General features: G+C 44.0%; 1 protein-coding gene across 3 annotated transcripts in view; it reads right to left on the bottom strand.

The window, feature by feature from the left end:
• The window catches only part of CMYA5 (cardiomyopathy associated 5), a 137553-nt gene that overhangs the window by 110534 nt on the left and 3130 nt on the right, over positions 1-23889 (bottom strand). For all 3 annotated transcript variants that reach the window (XM_073584170.1, XM_073584171.1, XM_073584172.1), the window contains exons 2-3: positions 11433-12025; positions 8167-10064 (exon numbers count right to left, since the gene is read on the bottom strand). In XM_073584170.1, the coding sequence (XP_073440271.1) occupies positions 8167-10064; positions 11433-12025 (2491 nt within the window). The remainder of the gene's footprint in view (positions 1-8166; positions 10065-11432; positions 12026-23889) is intronic.

The raw sequence follows: 23889 nt of genomic DNA, 5'->3' as shown, positions 1-23889 counted from the left end.
ATTTACGCCCAAAACGCATGCACACAAAAACGCAGACGAACGCATGTCCATGCGCAGGCCTGCGTTCCCATAGACTGTAATGCATTATTTTGTCGCATTCTGTGCGCAAACGTGCGCATGCGTTTTTTGGACGCCTTTCGGCGGACCCAAAAATGCAATAGGTTGCGTCTTGCGCGCCTAGGTGCAAACGACGAAAGACGCATGCGCACGAAAATGCATACAAACGAGTCCAAACGCAAGGCCATGCGCACGCCATGTTAAACATTGGTAGGAATGACGCATGCGTATGGACGCGCCCGCTGTGCAAAAAAACGCTAATGTGAAACCAGTTTGATTTAAAAACCCTGTAGCATTTCAGGATAAAAATATACTCTAAAAGCCACTGTGGACCGAGTCGCACTGGAAGCTAATAAGCCAGGTGGGTTCTTGCCACCTGCTCCCTTTGAGTGATAGGTCTCTTCTTGTGTATGAACATGGGGGAAACCTGTCTCTCCAAGGCAGCGGGGGGCAGGGAGGAGCCGCTGGGGACCTACCTGTCTGATTAGTCTCCCATGCGGCTTGGTCCCTGGCAGCTTCGAAAGTATGGGTCTCTCTGAAACGCCACAACGTTTAGTGTGGTCTAGTGTGAGCAGTGCTGTATGAAATAGGTGTCCCTGTGGCAAAAGAGAAACTACCGGAGCAGATAGTAAGAGCCTGTAAGAGATACTAGAGAAGTGAAGCGTGTAGCAGTCCGGAATCGGGAAAGAGAGAGTCAGAGAAAGGCTTCCTGCCCTGGTCCCGATATTCTATCAGGACGGTATGGAATCTACATCAGAAAGTTAATGGAAGGCAACGGTAAAGGGAAGCAAAAGGAAGAGAACATGTATGTGATTGTAGCTACTAAGCGTTTATAGTAAAGAAATACAAGTGTCGCCATATTGCAGCATCCTCTCCTATGGAGAAATCACAAGACGCGTTGCTACAGGATGGAGTTTATAACTCATGTGGGCTGGAAACTGAGAGTAGCTGTTAAGGTACTGTCACACTTAGCGATGTACCAGCGATCCCGACCACGATACGACCCAGTCAGGATCGCTGGTGCATCGCTAAGTGGTCGCTAGTGAGCTGCCACACAGGCAGATCTCACCAGCGACATAGCAGCGGTAGGCGGTCGCTACTTACCTGTCAGACGAGGCGATGAAGACGTCCTCCCTCCCACGTCCTCGCGTCGCTCGTCTCCACAGCAGGAAGCTGACGACGAGAAACAGCCCAGGACGTTCTCGCGCGATCAGCGATAATCAGCGGGGGAGCCGGTCGGAGGTAAGTATCACACATAGCGATATCGCTAGCAATATCGCTTAGTGTGACGGGGCCTTTAGAGGCCATAGCGTAACAACTCGACCGTGTGGTCCCCACAGAAGAAAAAGGGCCGTAGCGTTACTCCTTGACCCGTGCAGTCCCGACAGAGGGAAACGGAAGCTCCCAAGATAGTGTGCTGGACTGTGCAAAGAGCAGAGGAAGTAAGCGAAGAAGACAAAGTGTTTTCAGGTAAGAAGGAGATGTGTGTGTTCACTTGTGGTTAAAGAAACATCCTTGACGTTATAAATGCCTACTATCTGCTGTGCATAGTTCATATCAAGATATTCTTCAATAAAAAGAAGCATAATTATAAATGGTGGCCTCTTTTCATGATCTGGTTAACATCTGGTCTGACAAACCAGTGTCATTGGTTACATGCAGCCTGAATGGGTGTACCGCCCCTGCGACACAAGCCCACACACCCAGCCAGGACCTCCACTTTTATGTAACATGTTGGGATCCAGGTGATGAGTACCTCATCCACGGATACCATCCTAAACCACCTGTAGCTTATGTAGAGGTCGGTGGGCCGAGCTGGGGGGTGGTCCCTCTTCTTACAGCGCAGAGATAAAAACAGAGACACGATGGAGGCAGATTCTGGGTGCAACAAGTCCAAGTTTATTTCTCACTTGCCGTCCGCCTGACGGCCTCCGAAGCACACCGCACTTCCTTTACCTCACGGCCCTCCGTTTCCAGGGCCGCTTCTTACACACCGCACGTTACACTGGGGGACGTGTATGCACACACCGTCCCCTCTTCACTCGTCGACGCTCCTGACAGGTCCATCACTGTGGCCGCCTTAGGCCCTTAAACCAACAGCGCTTCCACTGATCAGTCGTCGTGACAAATACGGTGTCTCACACCCAGTGCCTCGTCCCTTCTGCAGTTCTTCCTGTCAGGACCACCCCCCTGACGTTCTCTCTCCTCAGTCCCCCTGGTTTAGATTCTCCTCACAGCGCACAGACTGTCGCAGTCCTCCTGTCACTGGAGCTCCCCCTGGGGACTGGAACCTTCTGGAACCCTCCCTCAGTATTTATAGCTCTCCCGGTCCCCTGTCACTGTAACTCTGCCCCCCATGACCAACGGTTTCTAAAGCCCTAAGCTGTTGTCAAGTCCTTTGCTCACACTCCTCCCTGCCATCTAATGGTCAACCCAAGGTACTGCACGTCCACTACACTTTCCTAGCTGTTTCCCCACTGTAATAACTGACACCTACCTACACTGTGCAAACCTTTCCTTCTTCACTCTGACTAGTCCGTACATCAGGTCACCTTCCCTACACTTACACAGCCAGTGCCTGATACATGCTGCCAATAGATTTGTCACCATGTATCAGCTGTTAAGTTCCCTTTAAGACAGTATCAAGAATATCTGTGAAGTATAGCTATGTTTATGTCAAGAGAACTCCTCTATGCGTTACATCAAAAACTCAATTGCTCCCGTTCCAGTGCCAATTGCCTCTTCCATATATGCAGGGTGGCACAAGTTCCACACTACGAAGCTTAGAGAAAGTGTCAGTCAATGCATGGCAACAGCATTAATTTGGCGCTCCTCACACCCCATTTACATCTCCTTAGTCCTTTGCCTTTTTAAAAAACAAAGACACACTTATAGAGACAGTGTGCATCTTCCTAAGGTGTCCCCAGCCAATTGCCAAGAGGCCTCAGGTACTTAAGGCATCCCCACCCATAGGTTGAGCAACAAACTCTCTGTCTCCGCTCTGCTACTGAGGTCCTGTCCTGCTATTTCTCTTGTTCCGCCTTCCAGGGGGCTGCATATCCTGGCTCATACCTGTATCCTGTGTCTTGTTTTCCGCCTCTCTGAGAGCTGCATACTCAGGCCTGAATCCTCTATCCTGTACTTGATCCCATGTCCGTCCTTGTTTGAACTAAATCCTATACCAGCACTTGTTCGTATTCTTGTCTTTAGCCTTCCCTACTCTGCTGTGTCCTATCCTTGTACGCTGCACAACGATAGTGTCCCTGGCGTTCACTTGTACCCAGAGGCGTATCTAGGCTTCCTGGAACCCGGGGCAAGAATTTGGTCCGGCGCCCCCCCCCCCCCCCCAAGTACATATGCGACTTGCACACTTAGCCATGTACCCACGAGCCGCTCTCCCTAATGCTCTAGATGTTCAGTAAAAAACTGTAAGCAGGAAGAAAAGCTCACATATTAACCCCACCGTTGTCAAGTATGAAAATCGCATATGAGTGAAGTGTCCGTGTGATGGCACTGGAACCTGCAGAGCTGAATCCTGACATTGCAGGCTTCTGAATTCTCACAACTAATGCACTGCACACTTTTAGGATTCTCCCTTGCCGATGTACAATCATGTCAGCACAAGTATGTGATTTATATACTTCTGGCCACATTCCGACTAGACGTGCCCGGCCTCGCTCTGTTCATATTCATTGAGTGAGGCCACACACGTCTAGTCAGCATGTGACCGTATGTATGTAAATTACCAGCATGAGAGAATCCTCACAGCGTTCAGTGAGCACTGTGAGAATTCAGAAGTCTGCAGTCACATAGAATGACAGCAGACTCAGCGCAAACCTGGACAACCCCTTTAATGTTCCTAACAAATAAAAACATGAGAATTAGTCAGTATCACAAATAATATTTACATCTAGGTACCTTATAGATGACGTCGTCTCTGGAATCATTCTCCTTCTTTTCTTCTTCTTGTCCAAACCCCATGATGAGTTTTCTCACCCACATCTCGTCTCTGCAGACTTTCATCTTCTCCGGTCTTCTGCAGCAAATCTCCACACAATGCCCTTAAAGAGAGAAGTGTCATTATAATGCTCCTGAATAAAAATATCTGCAATATACTGTCGCCTCACACTATTCCCCTCCCACCTCTAACATCCCTCTGTTCACCATACTGTCTCATCATATATTTACCCCCTCACTCTCTATACTGCCTGCTCACACATACCCCTGACTCCCTATACTGTGTCCACATACATTAACCCGTTCGCTCCCCATACTGTCTGCACCCAACCCCCATACTGTTTCCTCATACATACTCTTTGTCCTCAAATCTCCCCACACACATTAAATCCCCCCATCCCCACTCCAAATCCCTCACACACATTAAATAAGCCCCCATCCACACTCCAAATCCCTCAGACACATTAAATACCCCCCCATCCACACTCCAAATCCCTCACACACATTAAGTAACCCCCATCCCCACTCCCAAATGCCCCCCACACATTAAATAACCCCCCATCCCCACTCCCAAATCCCCCCACACATTATGTACCCCCACTCCAAATCCCCCACACATTAACCCCATCCCCACTCATTAACCCCCATGCCCACTCCAAATCCCCCACACATTAAATAACTCCCATCCCCACTCCCAAATCCCCCCCACACATTATGTACCCCCCACTCCAAATCCCCCACATATTAACCCCATCCCTACTCATTAACCCCCCAAATAACCCCAATCCCCACTCATTAATTCCATCCCCACTCATTAACCCCCGTCCATATTCCCAAATCCCCCAACACATTATGTACCCTCCCACTCCAAATCCCCCACACATTAACCCCCATGCCCACTCATTAACCCCCCAGACATTAATTCCATCCCCACTCATTAACCCTCCACAAATTAATTCCATCCCCACTCAATAACCCCCATCCCCACTCATTAATCCCCCATTCAATAACCCCCATCCCCACACATTAACCCCTATCCCCACATTAACCCCCATCCCCACATTAACCCCCCACACATTAACCCCATCCCCACTCTTTAACCCCCCCACACAGTAACCCCCATCCCCACTCTTTAACCCCCCCACAGTAACCCCCATCCCCACACATTAACCCCCATCCATTAACCCCATCCCCACTCTTTAACCCCCCCACACATTAATCCCCATCCCCACATTAACCTCATCTCCACTCATTAACCCCCCCACGCATTAACCCCATCCCCACTCATTAACCCCACTACACATTAACCCCATCGCCACACATTAACACCCCCCATCTTCGGTGGTTTCTTCAGCTCCACATTGGAGCACACTTACCACCAGCGCTGAGCGTTCACTGAGCACTCTGGGCGCCGGGGAGTGACGTCAGCAGCGTGATCACATGACATGTCACGCTGCTGACGTCACTCTGGCCCGGCGGTCAGAGCTGCAATTGTACTGGCGTCTATACAGACGCCAGTACAATTGTTCCCTGGGAGCCGGCACACGCACCTTCTCTGCGCCAGCTGTCAGCTGACACAGAGAACTGCCGACTCTCAGGACAGGGGGGGCGGCAGAACGCAGCCGCCAGGGAGGACACTGCGGACCGCTGCATTGCGGCCCGGACTGCGCCCCCTGCCGGCTGCGCCCGGGGCAACTGCCCTGGCTGCCCCCCCTAGATACGCCCCTGCTTGTACCTCACTGCAAGTACTTGTGTTTCTCGGTTCTGCTCTCCTGCTCTGCACTCTGCGGCTTTGCTCTGCACCTTGCGGTTTTGCTCTGCACTTCGCTCTGCACCTTATGGTGCTGCACTGCACCTTGCCGTTCTGCTCTGCTCCCGCTCCGCATCCTGTGTATCTTTGTCATGACATATATGTCATCCCCTGAGGACGAAGAATTATCTACTTCGAAACGCGTTGGAAAATAAATGGTTAATCCTTTTATCTAATCTGGATTCGATATTTGTTCAGCAGCGCACTTAAGTCCATGAATTTTTGCTCCATTATAAGCTTAATGCATCGCATGTTTGGAACACAAACAGTAAAAATGCCACTAGAATAAAAACTAAGGTGGATACCAACAGAAAAAAAGGACCAAGCAATGTATAGTCTGATGTGAAACATAAAAAGATTAATAATGAAAAAGAAGAAAGGAAAAGGAATAAAAGGGAAGTGGGAAAAAATTAAAATGGTGATATAATAATGTCAAAGGCATATCAACATGTATATGTAAGAAAGACGAATATGAATTGAAGTGACAGTGCTAGATAAATGTAAAATGCTCATGCAAAAAACTGGAGGTGAAAGCTTGGTACCAAAAAAAAAATCTCAATATAACCCATTGTAAATATTTGTCTTAAATATTCATATCCATGTATCAAAATAATGTCAAAGGCATAACAGCAAGTATGTGCATATGAAAAAAAAAAAAGGAAGCATGAGATAAAGTGATATTGCTAGATAAATGTGAAGTGCTAGTGCAAAAAACTGCTGCTGGAATGGCAATGCCAAATAGAAACATCAAAGCAATAAAGAATCTCAATATCCCCCACTGTATATATTTGTCCTAAAATATACATATCCATGTATCAAAACAGTTTTTAAAGTTGGTAATTGAGGAAAAAAATATTAAGAATAAAAAATGAATTTATTTAATGAAAAGTAAAAAAAAAAAACAATCAATATAAGAGAAATAAAGAACAAACATATTTTAAAATATTGTATAACAATATAAAAATGTAAAAAAAAAAACCATATAAATCCAGTGCAAAAATGAGGTAGTATGAGGCACAAAAAGAATAGGGAAAAATAAGATATCAAGCACATGAGTGGTGAGCGTGAAAAAAGTACTATAAAGAAAAATTTTAAAAAAATATATGAAAATTGAGAAAAAGTATGGAAAAGTATATACAAGAAGAGGAAAATACTGATAAAGATGAAGAAAGAAGAGGGGGAAAGGGAAGGAAAAAGTAAGGTTTTGAAGGGGGGAGAGGGGAAAGGGACGGGAAACAAGGAGAGTACAAAAATATGAATAAATAAAAAGAAAATGAGAACGATGACAGAGAAAAAATATAACAATGAAAGGGAGGCAAAATGATAGCCAGATGAAAAATAAAAATATTAAAAAAGATAGAAGAATGTAGTAAGAAATGTGTGCAGTCAGAATATACATATATACCATACACTGTGAAGAAAAAAATAAGTGAAAATCTAACAATGAAAGATATAAACTAGATGTGTGTGTCTGGTTTCACTTTTTTAGCATGTAGGATTAATTCCTAATAAAGGTTATCATTATCTATTTGTCTGTATCTGCTTTCATTGCTTTTGGGATTTCATATTTTTTGGAAGTGACTGTTATTTATTGACCGTCCCCCTCTTGGTTTTATTCTGTATTAATTAGCTACAGATTGCAAGCTGCCTGTTTGCAGTCAATGTGAAGCTTCCTTGCTTATTCCCAGTGGATGAAAAAAAAACCTGTCCTTGTTGTGTGCTGGACACCAGATACGTTTTTTGTAATGTTCTGTTCACACAAGCATTCAGACATTCCGCTTGTTTGTTCCATTTTAGGAACAGAAAAATGGAATAAGTAATCCGTTCCATCGGTTATGTAAACAGAAGCTTAGGGGTCCGATTCATTATTATGGGGTCCGATTCGTTATTATGGGGTCCATCTGGGTTCTATTTTTAACAATGGATTAAAACGTTCTGCATCCATGGACACCAAATGGATCCCATAATATTTATCGGTAATATGGCCCCTCTCCTTCTGTTTGGATAACTGAGGCAACAGACCACTTACTCCGTTTTTCTTTTCCTAAAAGGGAACAAACAATCGGCGTTTCAGAATGTTTCAGAAAGGACATGTGAACATTCAGTTGTGCTCCTGTTTGTTCATTATATAACCAGAACAGTGTTTCTTATTAAAAGACAGCAAGCAGAGATCTTGAAATAAAATAATAAAATTCTCAAGGGAGGTGTAAAACACATAAATGTGGAGCAAGGCATGTAGGATAGATTTTTAGTGAAAAATGAGCCAGAATATATTTAGCTAAGTAGATCTGTCCATTGTGCATACCAAACAACTTAATGGTGCAAATAGTTGAAACACTTACCGTCATTTCATCCACTGTGGTGTTTAATGCTGTGACATCATGGTCTTTGTGGTCACCAAAGACCTTTTCAAAGGCAATTATTGGAATTTCGCATGTATTACAATAAGTATCAATCTGAGCCCTTTTTTCATCAGATAAGGGGGTTTCTAATATTTCTTCTGATTTCCTTTCATGGTCCACCACGTCAAAACCAGATTCTTCATGTTCATTTGTGGCTTGTACCACATCCAGAAACAAATCACTACCATGGTCTAAAGATTCTTGATCTTCAAAGGCTATTTCCTTTAGGGAAATGTCATCGTCATCAAGATCGTCTGTAGACACAATGACATAATCTAAGTCCTCAGCATTTTCCTCATCTTGTAGACTTTTCCCTTCTGCTGGCGATGATACACGTTTATTATCTGTTGTTGGTTCTTTATATGTATTACTTGCCAAATTAGATTGGTCATCCAACCAAACCTCGTCATTGTGCATTGATTTAATTTCTTTAGTTTCATATTGATTTTCCTTCTTTACTTTTTGCTTATCACCAAGTGATTTTATCAGAGCAGGTGAGGATGATTTATTGTCTTCAAGGATAATTTCATTCTGGCTTGTATCTTTATCACCAAGTGACCCTTGCGACAAAGCTTCATAACTCAAGTACTGTTCCTCTTCACTTCCTTCATCGCTATAGAAATCATCTTCATCTGATTTTTCACCTCCCGCTGGGATCTCATCCTTGAGGTTAAATTTTTCAAAATATATGCCTGTGCCATCGTCATCTGAAATTCTGCTGTGGAAAGTCTGTGCAGAACTGGTACTTTCTGCATCTGATCGGTCATGTTCCTCCTTGGCTTTACATCCTCTGGCTTGTTCATAAAGATCTGTGTAAAGAAAAGCTAAAGCAGGTGGTTCTTCTAGAAGCTCATGGTTCACTGGGTAAGAAGTTGGAAAAAAGAATGACTTGGTCAAAACTCCTTCTTCGGAACTAAATAAGGATACTCCATTTGTTTTCAAGTCCTTGACAATTGTTTCTGAGTCTTTATCTGTGACAGACTTATCTAGATTAGTAGCCTCTTGCTGTATTAAGATGGCATCATCATCCAAAGATACGCCATAGAATGATTCATCCAAGCTTTGCAAAAGGTGATAGTCATCGTCAATGGAAGTTTCACTTTTAATGGAAGGACCATGCTGTCCTCCTTTTACTTTTATTTCTTCAGGTTCTTGACTTTTAAAGGCAGGTTCTACAGGGACCTTGCTATCAACTAAAGTAAATTTTTCAAAGTAATCTATATCATTACCAGCTTTATCCATTTGCCTATTTTGTATATTTTCAGAGACATTAATCTTGTCTTCTACTGACCCACTACCATTTTGGGCAGGTTCCTCATAAGTATAAGATGATGACACATCTTCTGTACAGGGCAGTTTGGGTATGAGTAAGGGGTTTTCCTCCAAGTACTCTAGTTTATCTTCCATCTCTTTGCTTGCTTCCTGGTCTACAGTAGATATAAGATCTGGGGCCAAAATATTTAATATTTCCGACCCATCTGAAACTATACTAAACACGTTTGATTGCGTGTTAGGAGATTCAATTATGGTCTCTTCTGCAGCAACTGTTTCGGGATTACATAATTTATTTATGTGTTCTAAAACACTGCTTAATTCTACAAGGACAAATGGTGGGTAGATGTCAATATCATGCTTACTTGATATAATTTCAGTTTTACTTTCAGTTAAAGATTGTGGAACACGAAACTTTGGTTTTGTGGTATTTGTGTTTTTTTTCAGTGGAGGTTGCTTCACTGTCTTTGTCACTGATTGCTTTTCCGGTATATTCTTTGTTGGATACATGGTTGAGTCGCCACAGGCATTGTCTAATTCAGACTGCTTAGGCATCTTGTCAGGTTCTAGAAGACAAATTAGTCATGAAGAACTTGTAAGTATAAATACAAATGGAACCATTATTGAGTAAATTCCTTACATGTCTGGATTCCATAAAAACACCAAGTTGCATTTACATTATGATGTCTTTGTCTTATTAACAGCTGCTAAATGGTATAAATTATGTCTAGCAGACGAGCCCCAATTTTATTGGACCCTTACTCCATTTTGTACCACCATGCATATCAATTCCACTTAAGTTCAAGTTAAGGACTTGTTCTGCATAGCAATTAATCTATTGAAATAGCTGGATACCCTGTGAGCATATAAGTGATATGGAGTAATTATCAAGTTCACAAACCATAAGGTATATTTAATGTGTATTTCCCTTAGGCAGAAAATTGAGAACCCCATCTTGTAAGGAGTCATGGAAATGGAGCTGCTCCATTGAAGAGCCAAACTGGCTGGTCCTTCTCCAGGCTTGACTAACATCCCACAGGTCAAGACATCATTACAAGCCAATTGCCGCAGCATCTGGTGCAGCACAGAATACTGGTCTTGTTTTCATTTGTACGCTAGCATTCATGTGCACATCTTGGATGCCACTGTTGGTGGCTTTTGATGATATACCCAGCCTATAAGACACATATCAAGCATGGAGGATGACTAACCGGCGTGGCTCCTCAGAGGAGTGGCTCCACCCCAATGACTTCTTACAGGACATAAGAATATAGTGACTGCTGTTTTCAAAGTACTTTTGAAGGTAACACTGGATCAGCCTAAATATAAAAGGATATCATCCTGGATAACAGGCTGGTGGTGATTTGAAATCGCTTCACTATTTCCCTTTTAATTTTTTTTCACAACAAAACAACAGCTGCACAAACCAAATTTGAGATTACAGGAAAACCAAAGTATGGGACCTTTACATATTATCAGCATAACTGAATTTTGCAACACTGGAACAAAGTGCGGCAAATTCTGATTGAAGAGCTTTTATAAAAGCAGGATAAATGAATGACTATAATAATTGCATTATTTCTTGGTTTATCGCCATTTTGCACTGATAACATAACAGGTTATTTATTTGGCTTAGCGTGAGAATTCAGCCGCATATGGAATGGACAGGTTATTAGTCCGATGTTGCAAGAAAATATGAAAAATGAAGCCTTACTTGGTCTGACACCCAATTTGCGTCTTTGATGAGAAAGGCTGAACTGTTTACTTCATCACTTGATTAATGAGATAAGACAAGACAGTGGCCTACAGCTTTGACAGGTCATTTACCATGGTATTTAAAGGAGACATTATGTTCATCTGTTTCTCTGACAGATATTAATAGATGATATTGGAAAATCAAGTTTTGAAGACAGACAGTGTTGTCCTTTGCTTACCTGGAGCTGCAGAAGTTGGTTCTTCAGCCACTTTGTCTGGTAAGATACTGGAGGCTTCAGCTACAAAAGGTTCTGCTTTTTCATCTGGTGCTTTATTTTCTGAACCCGAGTCCTTTCCTGGTTCAAGGTTTTCTCCTGTATTGTCTTCAGTATCCTTTGTAGAAATATCAGCATTGCCAGATTCTTCTGTATGCGTGGACAAATGACGTTTAGCTTTTTCAAGGGCTTGCTTAAAAGATTCCCCCATATTATCAGCATATGCCTTGGTATTTTCAGTGCTTTTTTTATGATGTGTTGATTGCCGAGCAAACTTTGCTGATGTTGATGGTCTGACTCTTTTTCTCCGTAGCTTTCCCTCATCCATGATAAAGATAACTTTGCCAGGTGGCGTTCCAGCAGAAGAACTTTCCATGCTGTAGACATCCGAGGTGGTGCTGGCTTCTGATGCCCATGGTGTGGAACATCGACTTGAGCTGGCCTCCCAGTGTATCCCACTGTCTTCACACTGAACTGTGACCATAGAGAAGGCTGGATTTGACATGAGGCATTGGAGCTTGGGTTTCACTTCGTCAGTGTTTACAGATTCCTTAAAACTGGAACAGAGTTAATGAGAAACTTTAGGATAGTGATGATCAAACCACCATTTCTGGGGGCAATCAACAAATATGACAATGCAATAATATATAGGAAGGGAGGAAGTAAAAAACACTTTGGAGCTACAAGGGGAAATGCATAAACAGATATATTGCTTCTGAGCCAACACACATAGGACTCATTCAGATGTCAGTGATTTTCTCGTACAAGAAGATCAGTCCAAGTTTCATTAGTAATCTTTTTTAGTACAATTTCAGTAGAGTTTGGTCGGTGTCATTTTTCAACATTAGAGTTTGGTTAGAGTTTCATTAGTTTTTCTGTGATGAGTTTCTCAATCTTCTTCAATCTAGTAGTCCATGAAAAATGGACAGCACTGGCAAGGTATCTGAGTGCGGTCTGATTTTTTTTTAAGGACCCATAGATTTGTGCTGACAATTTTTATTCAACACTCATATCAATATAGGACGTCTCCGCAATTTTGTACGGACCGTTTGATCCTGAAAAAGTTATGAGCATGTGAACGTTCCTATTATTATAGATATGAGTGCTATAAATCAGAAACATGTCTAGCACTTGTATGCAAAATAGGGACATTTCAATAAGCCCCTATTAAATCTTGTATTAGTGCATCAATTAAGACGCAGTCAGACGGTCGCATAAATTGGACCAAGATCGGACAGCAATGCACGGACTGGCCGGTGGCTCTCCCTATCCTAGCAAGACAGCTTCATATTTTCTATGCAGCTGTCACGCGCGGGTTTGGAGAGCCGCCGACCAGTCCAAGCATTGTGATCTGATCTCGGTCCGATTTAGACGGCTGTCTGTGCCTTTAGGGCGATTGAGATGGACAAAAACAGACAGGATCTAAAGCTGCCAAAATCCACAAAATGGATAGGAACAGCCGTTCCCTTGGACAATGCTTAAGATTTTGCTTCAATGCGCTCATGTTACTTCGAATTTACTAATTTAAAGGGGGTTTCTGTCTCCAGCAAGTAAATGCTATTCTTCGTAACATGAAAAGGTTTACTGTTCCAATATATATATATTTTTAAACATTCAATAATCTTTCTTTGGTATTTAAGATCTCAGCTATTATTCAAGAGGAACCTTCAATATTTTCTTCTAGCGAATTAAAATTTGCTTCTGTTTTCGTGATGGACACACAGACAGAAGGCTCATTACAAAACAGCTACCAGAGCGTTTTTTCTAATGAATATCTTTAGAATTGTCAATTACTACAAGAAAACTGATGGGTAAGAAGCCTGATATTATAAATTTATCAATCTATTTTAATATATATATATATATATATATATATATATATATATATATATATATATATATATATATATATATATATATATACACTCACTGGCCACTTTATTAGGTACACCTGTCCAACTGTGTGTTAAGACTTAATTTCTAATCAGCCAATCACATGGCGGCAACTCAGTGCATTTAGGCATGTAGACATGGTCAAGACAATCTCCTGCAGTTCAAACCGAGCATCAGTATGGGGAAGAAAGGTGATTTGAGTGCCTTTGAACGTGGCATGATTGTTGGTGCCAGAAGGGCTGGTCTGAGTATTTCAGAAACTGCTGATCTACTGGGATTTTCACGCACAACCATCTCTAGGGTTTACAGAGAATGGTCCGAAAAAGAAAAAAAATCCAGTGAGCGGCAGTTCTGTGGGCGGAAATGCCTTGTTGATGCCAGAGGTCAGAGGAGAATGGGCATACTGGTTCGAGCTGATAGAAAGGCAACAGTGACTCAAATTGCCACCCGTTACAACCAAGGTAGGCAGAAGAGCATCTCTGAACGCACAGTGCGTCGAAATTTGAGGCAGATGGGCTACAGCAGCAGAAGACCACACTGGGTACCACTCCTCTCAGCTAAGAACAGGAAACTGAGGCTACAATTTGCACAAGCTCATCGAAATTGGACAGTAGAAGATTGGAAAAACGTTGCCTGGTCTGAGGAGTCTCGATTTCTGCTGCGACATTCGGATGGTAGGGTCAGAATTTGGCGTAAACAACATGAAAGCATGGATCCATCCAGCCTTGTATCAACGGTTCAGGCTGGTGGTGGTGGTGTCATGGTGTGGGGAATTTTTTCTTGGCACTCTTTGGGCCCCTTGGTACCAATTGAGCATCGTTGCAACGCCACAGCCTACCTGAGTATTGTTGCTGACCATGTCCATCCCTTTATGACCACAATGTACCCAACATCTGATGGCTACTTTCAGCAGGATAATGCGCCATGTCATAAAGCTCGAATCATCTCAGATTGGTTTCTTGAACATGACAATGAGTTCACTGTACTCAAATGGCCTCCTCAGTCACCAGATCTCAATCCAATAGAGCATCTTTGGGATGTGGTGGAATGGGAGATTCGCATCAGGGATGTGCAGCCGACAAATCTGCGCCAACTGTGTGATGCCATCATGTCAATATGGTCCAAAATCTCTGAGGAATGCTTCCAGCACCTTGTTGAATCTCTGCCACGAAGAATTGAGGCAGTTCTGAAGGCAAAAGGGGGTCCAACCCGTTACTAGCATGGTGTACCTAATAAAGTGGCCAGTGAGTGTATATATATATATATATATATATATATATATATATATATATTGTGGGGAATAGATAGCTCAGCTGGGATCTTTGCTTTGTTGGCACAATCGTGTGGCTATGAAGTCACTTCAGCAGACTAGCAGGTTCCACATGAATATGGACACGGCATATTTATTGTGCACACTTGTTATTCAATGTTACACATGCCAAACATGAAATAAAACATCTAAGGCCGTCTGGCCACTAACTAACAGTAGCAGGCTAACTACAAAATAAACCTATACAACAGCAAACAAGTCCATGTAATCTTACTGTGTCAGCTCCCAGCTCAGCAGACCAGAGATAGACTGAGAGATCCCAGCTCCTCCTGATTATATCAGCTGGACCAGTCAGGAAACCAAAACCTGGATTGAATAAGTGGAGGGGGAACTACCAGTCCTTTCCATGCTGATCACTAAGGAAACCAGGACTGGATTACAGTGAAATAAACTGGCTTCATCATCAGTACAGGGAGACATATGAAATGAAACGGGGAGAAATATACCTGTTTTCTAGTACCTCTCCCCTTGGCACCTCACACACCCCCTCCTCTGTTCGAACCCGTGGGGTCGGACACGACGAGTCACCAAGCTGTGCGTTCTAGACAACGCATCTGCATTTCTGTGCACTGTGCCCGCCCTGTGCTCAACGGAAAATTTAAACCCTTGTAATGCTAAGAATCAGTGTGTCACCCGCGCATTGCCTTCTTTTGCCCGGGACATCCACGTTAGGGGCGAATGGTCCGTCACTAGTCTAAACTGGCGACCTAGTAAATAATAGCGCAAGGTGCACAGGGCCCATTTCACAGCCAGGGCTTCCCGCTCAACTACACTGTAGTTCTTTTCTGCTCTCGTAAGCTTTCTGCTTAGATAGGCCACTGGGTGTTCCTCGCCATTTGCTTCTTGAGACAAAACCGCGCCGAGGCCCACCCCAGAGGCGTCCGTTTGGACAATAAACTCCCGTTTAAAGTCTGGTGCAACCAACACTGGTTGGTCACAGAGGACTGTTTTCAATAGCTGAAAGGCCTCCTCTGCTTCTGAGTTCCACTTTATTGTGACAGATTTCGACCCCTTAGTAAGATCTGTGAGAGGAGCTGCGATGGTTGCAAAATGTTTGATGAACTGCCTATAATAACCAACGATCCCTAAAAAGCTCCAACCTGTTTTTTGGTTACTGGTCGTGGCCAATTTTGAATAGCGTCCACTTTATTGGCTTGACGCTTCACGACGCCTCTCCCTATGCTATATCCCAGATAGCGAGCCTCTTCCAATCCCAACTTACATTTCTTGGGATTGGCAGTCAACCCAGCTGTTTTTAGGGAGTCTAAGACGGCTTGTACTTTTGACAAATGTGTGTCCCAGTCATCGCTAAAGATAATGATGTCGTCCAAGTACGCGGATGCATACTGGCCATGGGGTTTTAGGACAATATCCTTAAGTATACGAGACATAAAGGGGGTCCCATGATCCGTAAGTATCTCTTTCGGAATGCCGGTGCGGGAAAACATAATAACCAGCTCCTTTGAAATTGATTTCGCATTGGCATTCCGCAAGGGCACTGCTTCGGGATAACGCGTGGCGTAATCCAATACTACCAAAATGTACTGATGACCCCTGGCAGATTTAACTAATGGACCGACTATATCCATTGCTATCCTCTCGAAGGGCACCTCTATTATTGGTAAGGGCACTAAGGGGCTTCTAAAATATGACATAGGTGCGGTCAATTGACACGTAGGACATGACCGACAGTACTGGGTCACGTCTCCCACTAGACCCGGCCAAAAGAAGCGTTGCAGAATACGGTGTTTTGTCTTTTCTACCGCCAGGTGTCCTCCCAAGGGATGTTTATGTGCCAACTCCAAAACTACCTGGCGAAAGGACTTGGGTACCACTAGTTGTTCTACCACCACCCCTCGCACCTTGTCTATGTGATATAACATATCCTGCTGCACCGCCACGTGTGGGAACTCGTTTTGAGCCCCTGGGTACAATGGTCTTCCCTCGGAGACCTTTATGTTTTCCCACGCCCTTGCTAGAGTAGGATCCTGGTGCTGAGCGGTCCCGAACTTACTACGGGCCACCTCAAGATCAGGCATTTCTAAAACATCCTCTAGCTGGTCTGCCTCGCCTGCATACACAGCCAGAGGAGAGTCCGCAGATTCTAGTACTTCCTCTGAGATGGGTTCTCCGTCGTCTTGCTGCAATGGTTCAGGGGCTAGCTCTGGAGTACCGTCTTCAACTAGAGGGTTCACGCCACTTTTGAAGTTCCACAAGTCCCAAAATAAGGGAAAGTCTCTCCCCAGGATTACACTGTGTCCCATAGACTTTATGACTGCCGCCTGATGTCTTTTGGTCCCTACTGGCGTGGCAAGAGTAACCCAGGCAGTGGGGTAGTTCTTAGTATCCCCATGGATGCAACTAATGCCCACGGTTAAGTTCGTTAGGGCGCTAGAGTCCACCAAACTGGCATGTACCAAAGTTACTTGACTGCCGGAATCCAAGACGGCATTCACACTATAACCGTCAACCTCGACGTGGCACACGTGTTGTTCATTTCCTGTGAGGGTCTCCGCCACACAGACTGACTGCACATATAACGAAAGACGCCTCATAGAGTTACAGTCCATTGGCTCTGTAGTCATTGGGCAGTTAGCTGCTACATGGCCAAGCCCGCGACATCACCAACATTGTATAGGCCCTTGTCTCCTCGATGGAGATCCCAGACGAGGTCTGCTGGCTTGATGTGAGCCCGTACCACCTCCATAGTCCTTTGTAGGTCTGCTACCCTTCATTGTGACGTTCTCTTCTTTTGAAGATGAAGTAGGTTTCGCAGGACTCTCCAGCGATTTCTTGGGGAGCCAGTGGGGTGCTAACGTCCCTTGGAGTAGGTTTTCAGAAGCATTGTAGCGTTCGATCATATTCACCAACTGGTCAGCGGTAGTTGGGTCACCCTGTCCAACCCACCTCTGGATCTTAGCGGGTAAGGACCGCAGGTACTTGTCTAGAACAACACGCTCCACCATCTGTGTGGACGTCAAAGCCTCTGGTTGCAGCCATTTTTTTACTAGATGGATGAGATCATGCATTTGTGAGTGGGCTGACTGATGCTCCACAAAATTCCATAAATGCACCCTCTGTGCGCGTACATACGTGTTTACTCCCAGCCTTGCCAGGATTTCGCCTTTGAGTTTGATATAGTCCATAGCATCCGCTCCACTCAGATCGTAATAAGCCTTTTGTGGATCTCCGCTCAGAAATGGAGCAACTACCTCAGCCCATCTGTCCAGTGGTAAGTGCTCACGTTCTGCAATACGTTCAAACACGGTGAGGTATGCTTCCACATCATCGTCTGCGGTCATTTTAAGCAAAGTCTTCTGTACGGTTTTCTGCGCACTAGCAGTCTTCCTCATCTCGGGGTTGCCGAACCAAGGCCTGTTTTATTGCCTTCAACTGCTCTTGCTGCATCTGGTGTTGCTGCTCCAGAGCCTTCTGGAAGCAAGTATTAGTCTGCTGTTGCTGCACATTTGCTTGCAATAACTGCTTCACTAGTTCCTCCACATTACTGGACTCTTGGCTCTTCAAAAGCGCAGAAGCTTTCAGCCAGGACATACACAGTGCTTTCTCTGCAGTCACAGTCCAGCAGCCACAGGTGCCCACATTCGAAACACCATTTGTGGGGAATAGATAGCTCAGCTGGGATCTTTGCTTTGGCACAAGCGTGTGGCTATGAAGTCACTTCAGCAGACTAGCAAGTTCCACATGAATATGGACACGGCATATTTATTGTGCACACTTGTTATTCAATGTTACACATGCCAAACATGAAATAAAACATCTAAGGCCGTCTGGTCACTAACTAACAGTAGCAGGCTAACTACAAAATAAACCTATATAACAGCAAAGAAGTCCATGTAATCTTACTGTGTCAGCTCCCAGCTCAGCAGACGAGAGAGACTGAGAGATCCCAGCTCCTCCTGATTATATCAGCTGGACCAGTCAGGAAACCAAAACCTGGATTGAATAAGTGGAGGGGGAACTACCAGTCCTTTCCATGCTGATCACTAAGGAAACCAGGACTGGATTACAGTGAAATAAACTGGCTTCATCATCAGTACAGGGAGACATATGAAATGAAACGGGGAGAAATACACCTGTTTTCTAGTACCTCTCCCCTTGGCACCTCACAATATATATATATATATATATATATATATATATAACGCTACAAGCGTCACTCTGTCTGAAGCCTTTATAGACTGCGCAAGTGCGACGTGCCTGTGCAGTCTGGCTCCAGACAGAAGAAGGCATCCTGCGGTTACAGGTAAGAGGAGTGTGCATGGCGCCGGAGATCGCAGTACGCATAGACGCTGAATTCATACCGCGATCTCCGGCGCCATACTTACATACTTACCTGACCGGGAGAAGCGATGCCACGGCACTTCTCTTCTCGCCAGAGTCCGGGGTAAAAATGCGACGTCGGAATCGCACATGTGCATAGCGTTATCCGGCTCCATTTTACTGAAGACACATTTGCAGTGTGTCTTCAACAATATGGTGCCGGATAGCGTGGTATGGGCATGCGCGTACTCCGCCGCCGCACTCCTCCCCGGCAGAACAGGACTGCGCTGGAACACAGGGAAGAAAGTGGAATATAAATGTTTGGGGTTTTTTTATGTGTGCAGTTTCATAGGGGTGAGGGGGACCATACATATCAGGATAGGGGGGTGAGAGGTAGCATGCATACAAGGATAGGGGGTGAGGGGACCATGCATATCAGGATTGGGGGGTGAGGGGACCAACGATATTAGAGGATTGGGGGTGAGAGTACAATACATATCAGGATAGGGGGGTGAGAGGACCATGCATACCAGGATAGTGGGGTGAGAGCACCATGCATACCAGGAAAGGGGGGTGAGAGGACCATGCATACCAGGATAGGGGGGTGAGAGGACCATGCATACCAGGATAGGGGGGTGAGAGGACCATGCATACCAGGATAGGGGGGTGAGAGGACCATGCATACCAGGATAGGGGGGTGAGAGGACCATGTATACAGGATAGGGGAGTGAGGGGACCATACTTTCCAGAATTGGGAGGTAAGGGGTGCCATGTATATGCCATGTATTGGGGTGAAAGGACCCTGCATACCACGATTGGGGATGAGGGGACCATGCATACCAGAATTGGGACGTAAGGGGTGACATGTATACCAGGATTGGGGATGAGGGGACCATGCATACATGGATTAGAAGGTGAGGGGGTACCATACATCTTACGATAGGGATGAGGGGGGACCATGCATACCAGGATTGGGGGGTGAGGGTACCATGCATACCAGGATTGGGGGGTGAGGGGACCATGCATTACATGATTGGGGGGTGAGGGGACCATGCATACCAGGATTGGGGGGTGAGGGACCATGCATACCATGATAGAGATGAGGGGGTACCATGCATACCAGGATTGGGGGGTGAGGGAACCATGAATACCAGGATATGGATGAGGGGGTACCATGCATACCAGGATTGGGGGGTGAGGGTACCATGCACACCAGGATAGGGATGAGGGGGTACCATGCATACCAGGATTGTGGGGTGAAGGGACCATGCATACCAGGATGATGAATAGAGTGCCATGCATATGAGGATTGGGGGGGTGAGGCGACCATACATACCAGGATAGGGATGAGGGGTACCATGCATACCAGGATAGGAGGGGGGCAGCACATACCAGGAAGGGAGACCATATACCAATCAAAATGCTCACCAGCCGGGCGTAGAACGGGTTAAATAGCCTATATATATATATATATATATATATATATATATATATATACACACACACATATAAACACACACATACACACACACACAGTGTCTTGCGAAAGTATTCAGCCCCCTGGAACTTTTCAACCTTTCCCACATATCATGCTTCAAACATAAAGATACCAAATGTAAATTTTTAGTGAAGAATCAACAAGTGGGACACAATTGTGATGTTGAATGAAATTTATTGGTTATTTTAAATTTTTGTGGAAAGTCAAAAACTGAAAAGCGGGGTGTGCAATATTATTCGGCCCCTTTACTTTCAGTGCAGCAAACTCTCTCCAGAAGTTCATTGTGGATCTCTGAATGATCGAATTTTGTCCTAAATGACTAATGATGATAAATATAATCCACCTGTGTGTAATCAATTCTGTGTATAAATGCACCTGCTCTGTGATAGTCTCAGGGTTCTGTTTGATGCACAGAGAGCATCATGAAGACCAAGGAACACAACAGGCAGGTCCGTGATACTGTTGTGGAGAAGTTTAAAGCCAGATTTAGATACAAAATGATTTCCAAAACTTTAATCATCCCAAGGAGCACTGTGCAAGCGATCATATTGAAATGGAAGGAGTATCAACCACTGCAAATCTACCAAGACCCGGCCGTCTCTCTAAGCTTTCATCTCAAACAAGGAGAAGACTGATCAGAGATGTAGCCAAGAGGCCCATGATCACTCTGGATGACCTGCAGAGATCTACCTCTAGGGGAGGAGGGGAAAATAATAAATTACTGATAGGGGTTTGTTATAAGTCTCCAAAAATAATGCAAGCAACAGAGAATATCCTCATAAAGCAAATAGATGAAGCTGCGACTCAAGGAGAAGTCATTATTATGGGGGACTTCAACTACCCTGAAATACATTGGGGAACCGAAACTTGCAGTTCCGGCAAAGGTAATGGGTTTTTGACAACTATGAGAGACAATTACCTTTCACAACTGGTTGAGGACCCAACAAGAGGGGGGGCACTGCTAGACCTAATATTAACCAACAGGCCAGACCGCATATCAAATATAAGGGTTGGAGGTCACTTGGGTAATAGTGATCACAAATTAATAAGTTTTCGTGTATCCTTTAATAAGATGTGTAGTAGAGGGGTTACAAGGACACTAAACTTCAGGAGGGCAAATTTCCAACGGATGAGAGATGATCTTGGTGCAATTAACTGGGACGATATCCTGAGACATAAAAATACACAAAGAAAATGGGAGACGTTTATTAGCATCCTGAATAGGACCTGTGCACAATATATACCGTATGGGAATAAACATGCGAGAAATAGGAGGAAACCACTATGGCTAAATAGAGCTGTAAGGGGTGCAATAAGAGATAAAAATAAAGCATTTAGAGAATTAAAGCAAGTAGGTAGTGATGAGGCATTAACTAAATACAGAAGATTAAATAAATTCTGTAAAAAGCAAATCAAGACAGCAAAGATTGAGACAGAGAGACTCATTGCCAGAGAAAGTAAAAATAATCCCAAAATATTGTTTAACTACATAAATAGTAAGAAACTAAAAAATGATAGTGTTGGTCCCCTTAAAAATAGTCTGGGTGAAATGGTGGATGAGGATGAGGAAAAAGCCAATATGCTAAATGACTTATTTTCAACAGTATTTACACAAGAAAATCCCATGACGGATAACATGATCAGGGATAAAAATTCTCCATTAAATGTCACCTGCTTAACCCAGCAGGAAGTATGGCGGCGTCTAAAAATCACTAAAATTGACAAATCCCCGGGCCCGGATGGGATACACCCCCGAGTACTGCAGGAATTAAGCCCAGTCATAGATAGACCATTATTTTTAATCTTTAAAGATTCGATAATAACAGGGTCTGTACCACAGGACTGGCGTATAGCAAATGTGGTGCCAATATTCAAAAAGGGGACAAAAACTGAATTCGGAAATTATAGGCCAGTAAGTTTAACCTCAACTGTGGGTAAAATCCTGGAGGGTTTTCTAAGAGATACTATACTGGAGTATCTGGAGAAGAATAACCTCATGACCCAATATCAACATGGGTTTACAAGGGAACGTTCCTGTCAGACTAATCTGATAAGCTTTTATGAAGTAAGTTCTGGACTGGATCAAGGGAATGCAGTGGACGTGGTGTACATGGACTTTTCAAAAGCTTTTGATACGGTGCCACACAAAAGGTTGATACATAAAATGAGAACAATGGGGATAGGGGAAAATATGTGTAGGTGGGTTAAGAGCTGGCTCAGGGATAGGAAACAAAGGGTGGTTATTAATGGAGCACACTCGGACTGGGTCACGGTTAGCAGTGGGGTACCACAGGGGTCAGTTTTGGGCCCGCTTCTTTTTAACATATTTATTAATGACCTTGTAGGGGGCATAGAGAGTAGAATTTCAATATTTGCAGATGACACTAAACTCTGCAGGGTAATCAATACAGAGGAGGACAATTTTATATTACAGGAGGATTTGTGTAAACTAGAAGCTTGGGCTGATAAATGGCAAATGAGCTTTAATGGGGATAAATGTAAGGTCATGTACTTGGGTAGAACGAATAAGATGTATAATTATGTGCTTAATTGTAAAACACTGGGCAAAACTGTCACTGAAAAAGACCTGGTTGTATGGGTGGACGACAAACTCACATTTAGTGGCCAGTGTCAGGCAGCTGCTGCAAAGGCAAATAAAATAATGGGATGCATTAAAAGAGGCATAGATGCTCATGAGGAGAACATAATTTTACCTCTATATAAGTCACTAGTGCAACCACACTTAGAATACTGTGTACACTTCTGGTCTCCGGTGTATAAGAAAGACATAGCTGAACTGGAGAGGGTGCAGAGAAGAGCGACCAAGGTTATTAGGGAACTATGGGGTCTGCAATACCAAGACAGGCTATTACACTTGGGGTTATTTAGTTTGGAGAATCGAAGGCTTAGGGGTGATCTTATTACAATGTATAAATATATGTGGGGACAATACAAAGACCTTTCTAATGATCTTTTTACTCTTAGACCTGTGACGGGGACAAGGGGGCATCCTCTACGTCTGGAGGAAAGAAGGTTTAAGCATACTCACAGACGCGGATTCTTTACTGTAAGAGCAGTGAGACTATGGAACTCTCTGCCATATGATGTTGTAATGAGTGATTCCCTACTAAAATTTAAGAAGGGACTGGATGCCTTTCTTGAAAAGTATATTACAGGGTATATACACTAGTTTCCTTAATATTGCGTTGATCCAGGAAGCTAGTCTGATTGCCGTATGTGGAGACGAGAAGGAATTTTTTTCCCCAATGTGAAGCTTACTGTTTGCCACATGGGATTTTTTTTGTCTTCCTCTGGATCAACATGTTAGGGCAGGTTAGGACAGGATATGGGTTGAACTAGATGGACTTAAAGTCTCCCTTGAACCTTAATAACTATGTTACAGCTGAGGTGGGACAGTC

Source organism: Dendrobates tinctorius, unplaced genomic scaffold, assembly GCF_039654945.1.
Source record: "Dendrobates tinctorius isolate UK_male_01 unplaced genomic scaffold, ASM3965494v1 ptg000083l, whole genome shotgun sequence".
NCBI lineage: Eukaryota > Metazoa > Chordata > Amphibia > Anura > Dendrobatidae > Dendrobates > Dendrobates tinctorius.
Note: the sequence above shows the minus strand (reverse complement) of the source record. Positions and strands in the feature narration are given on the sequence as shown.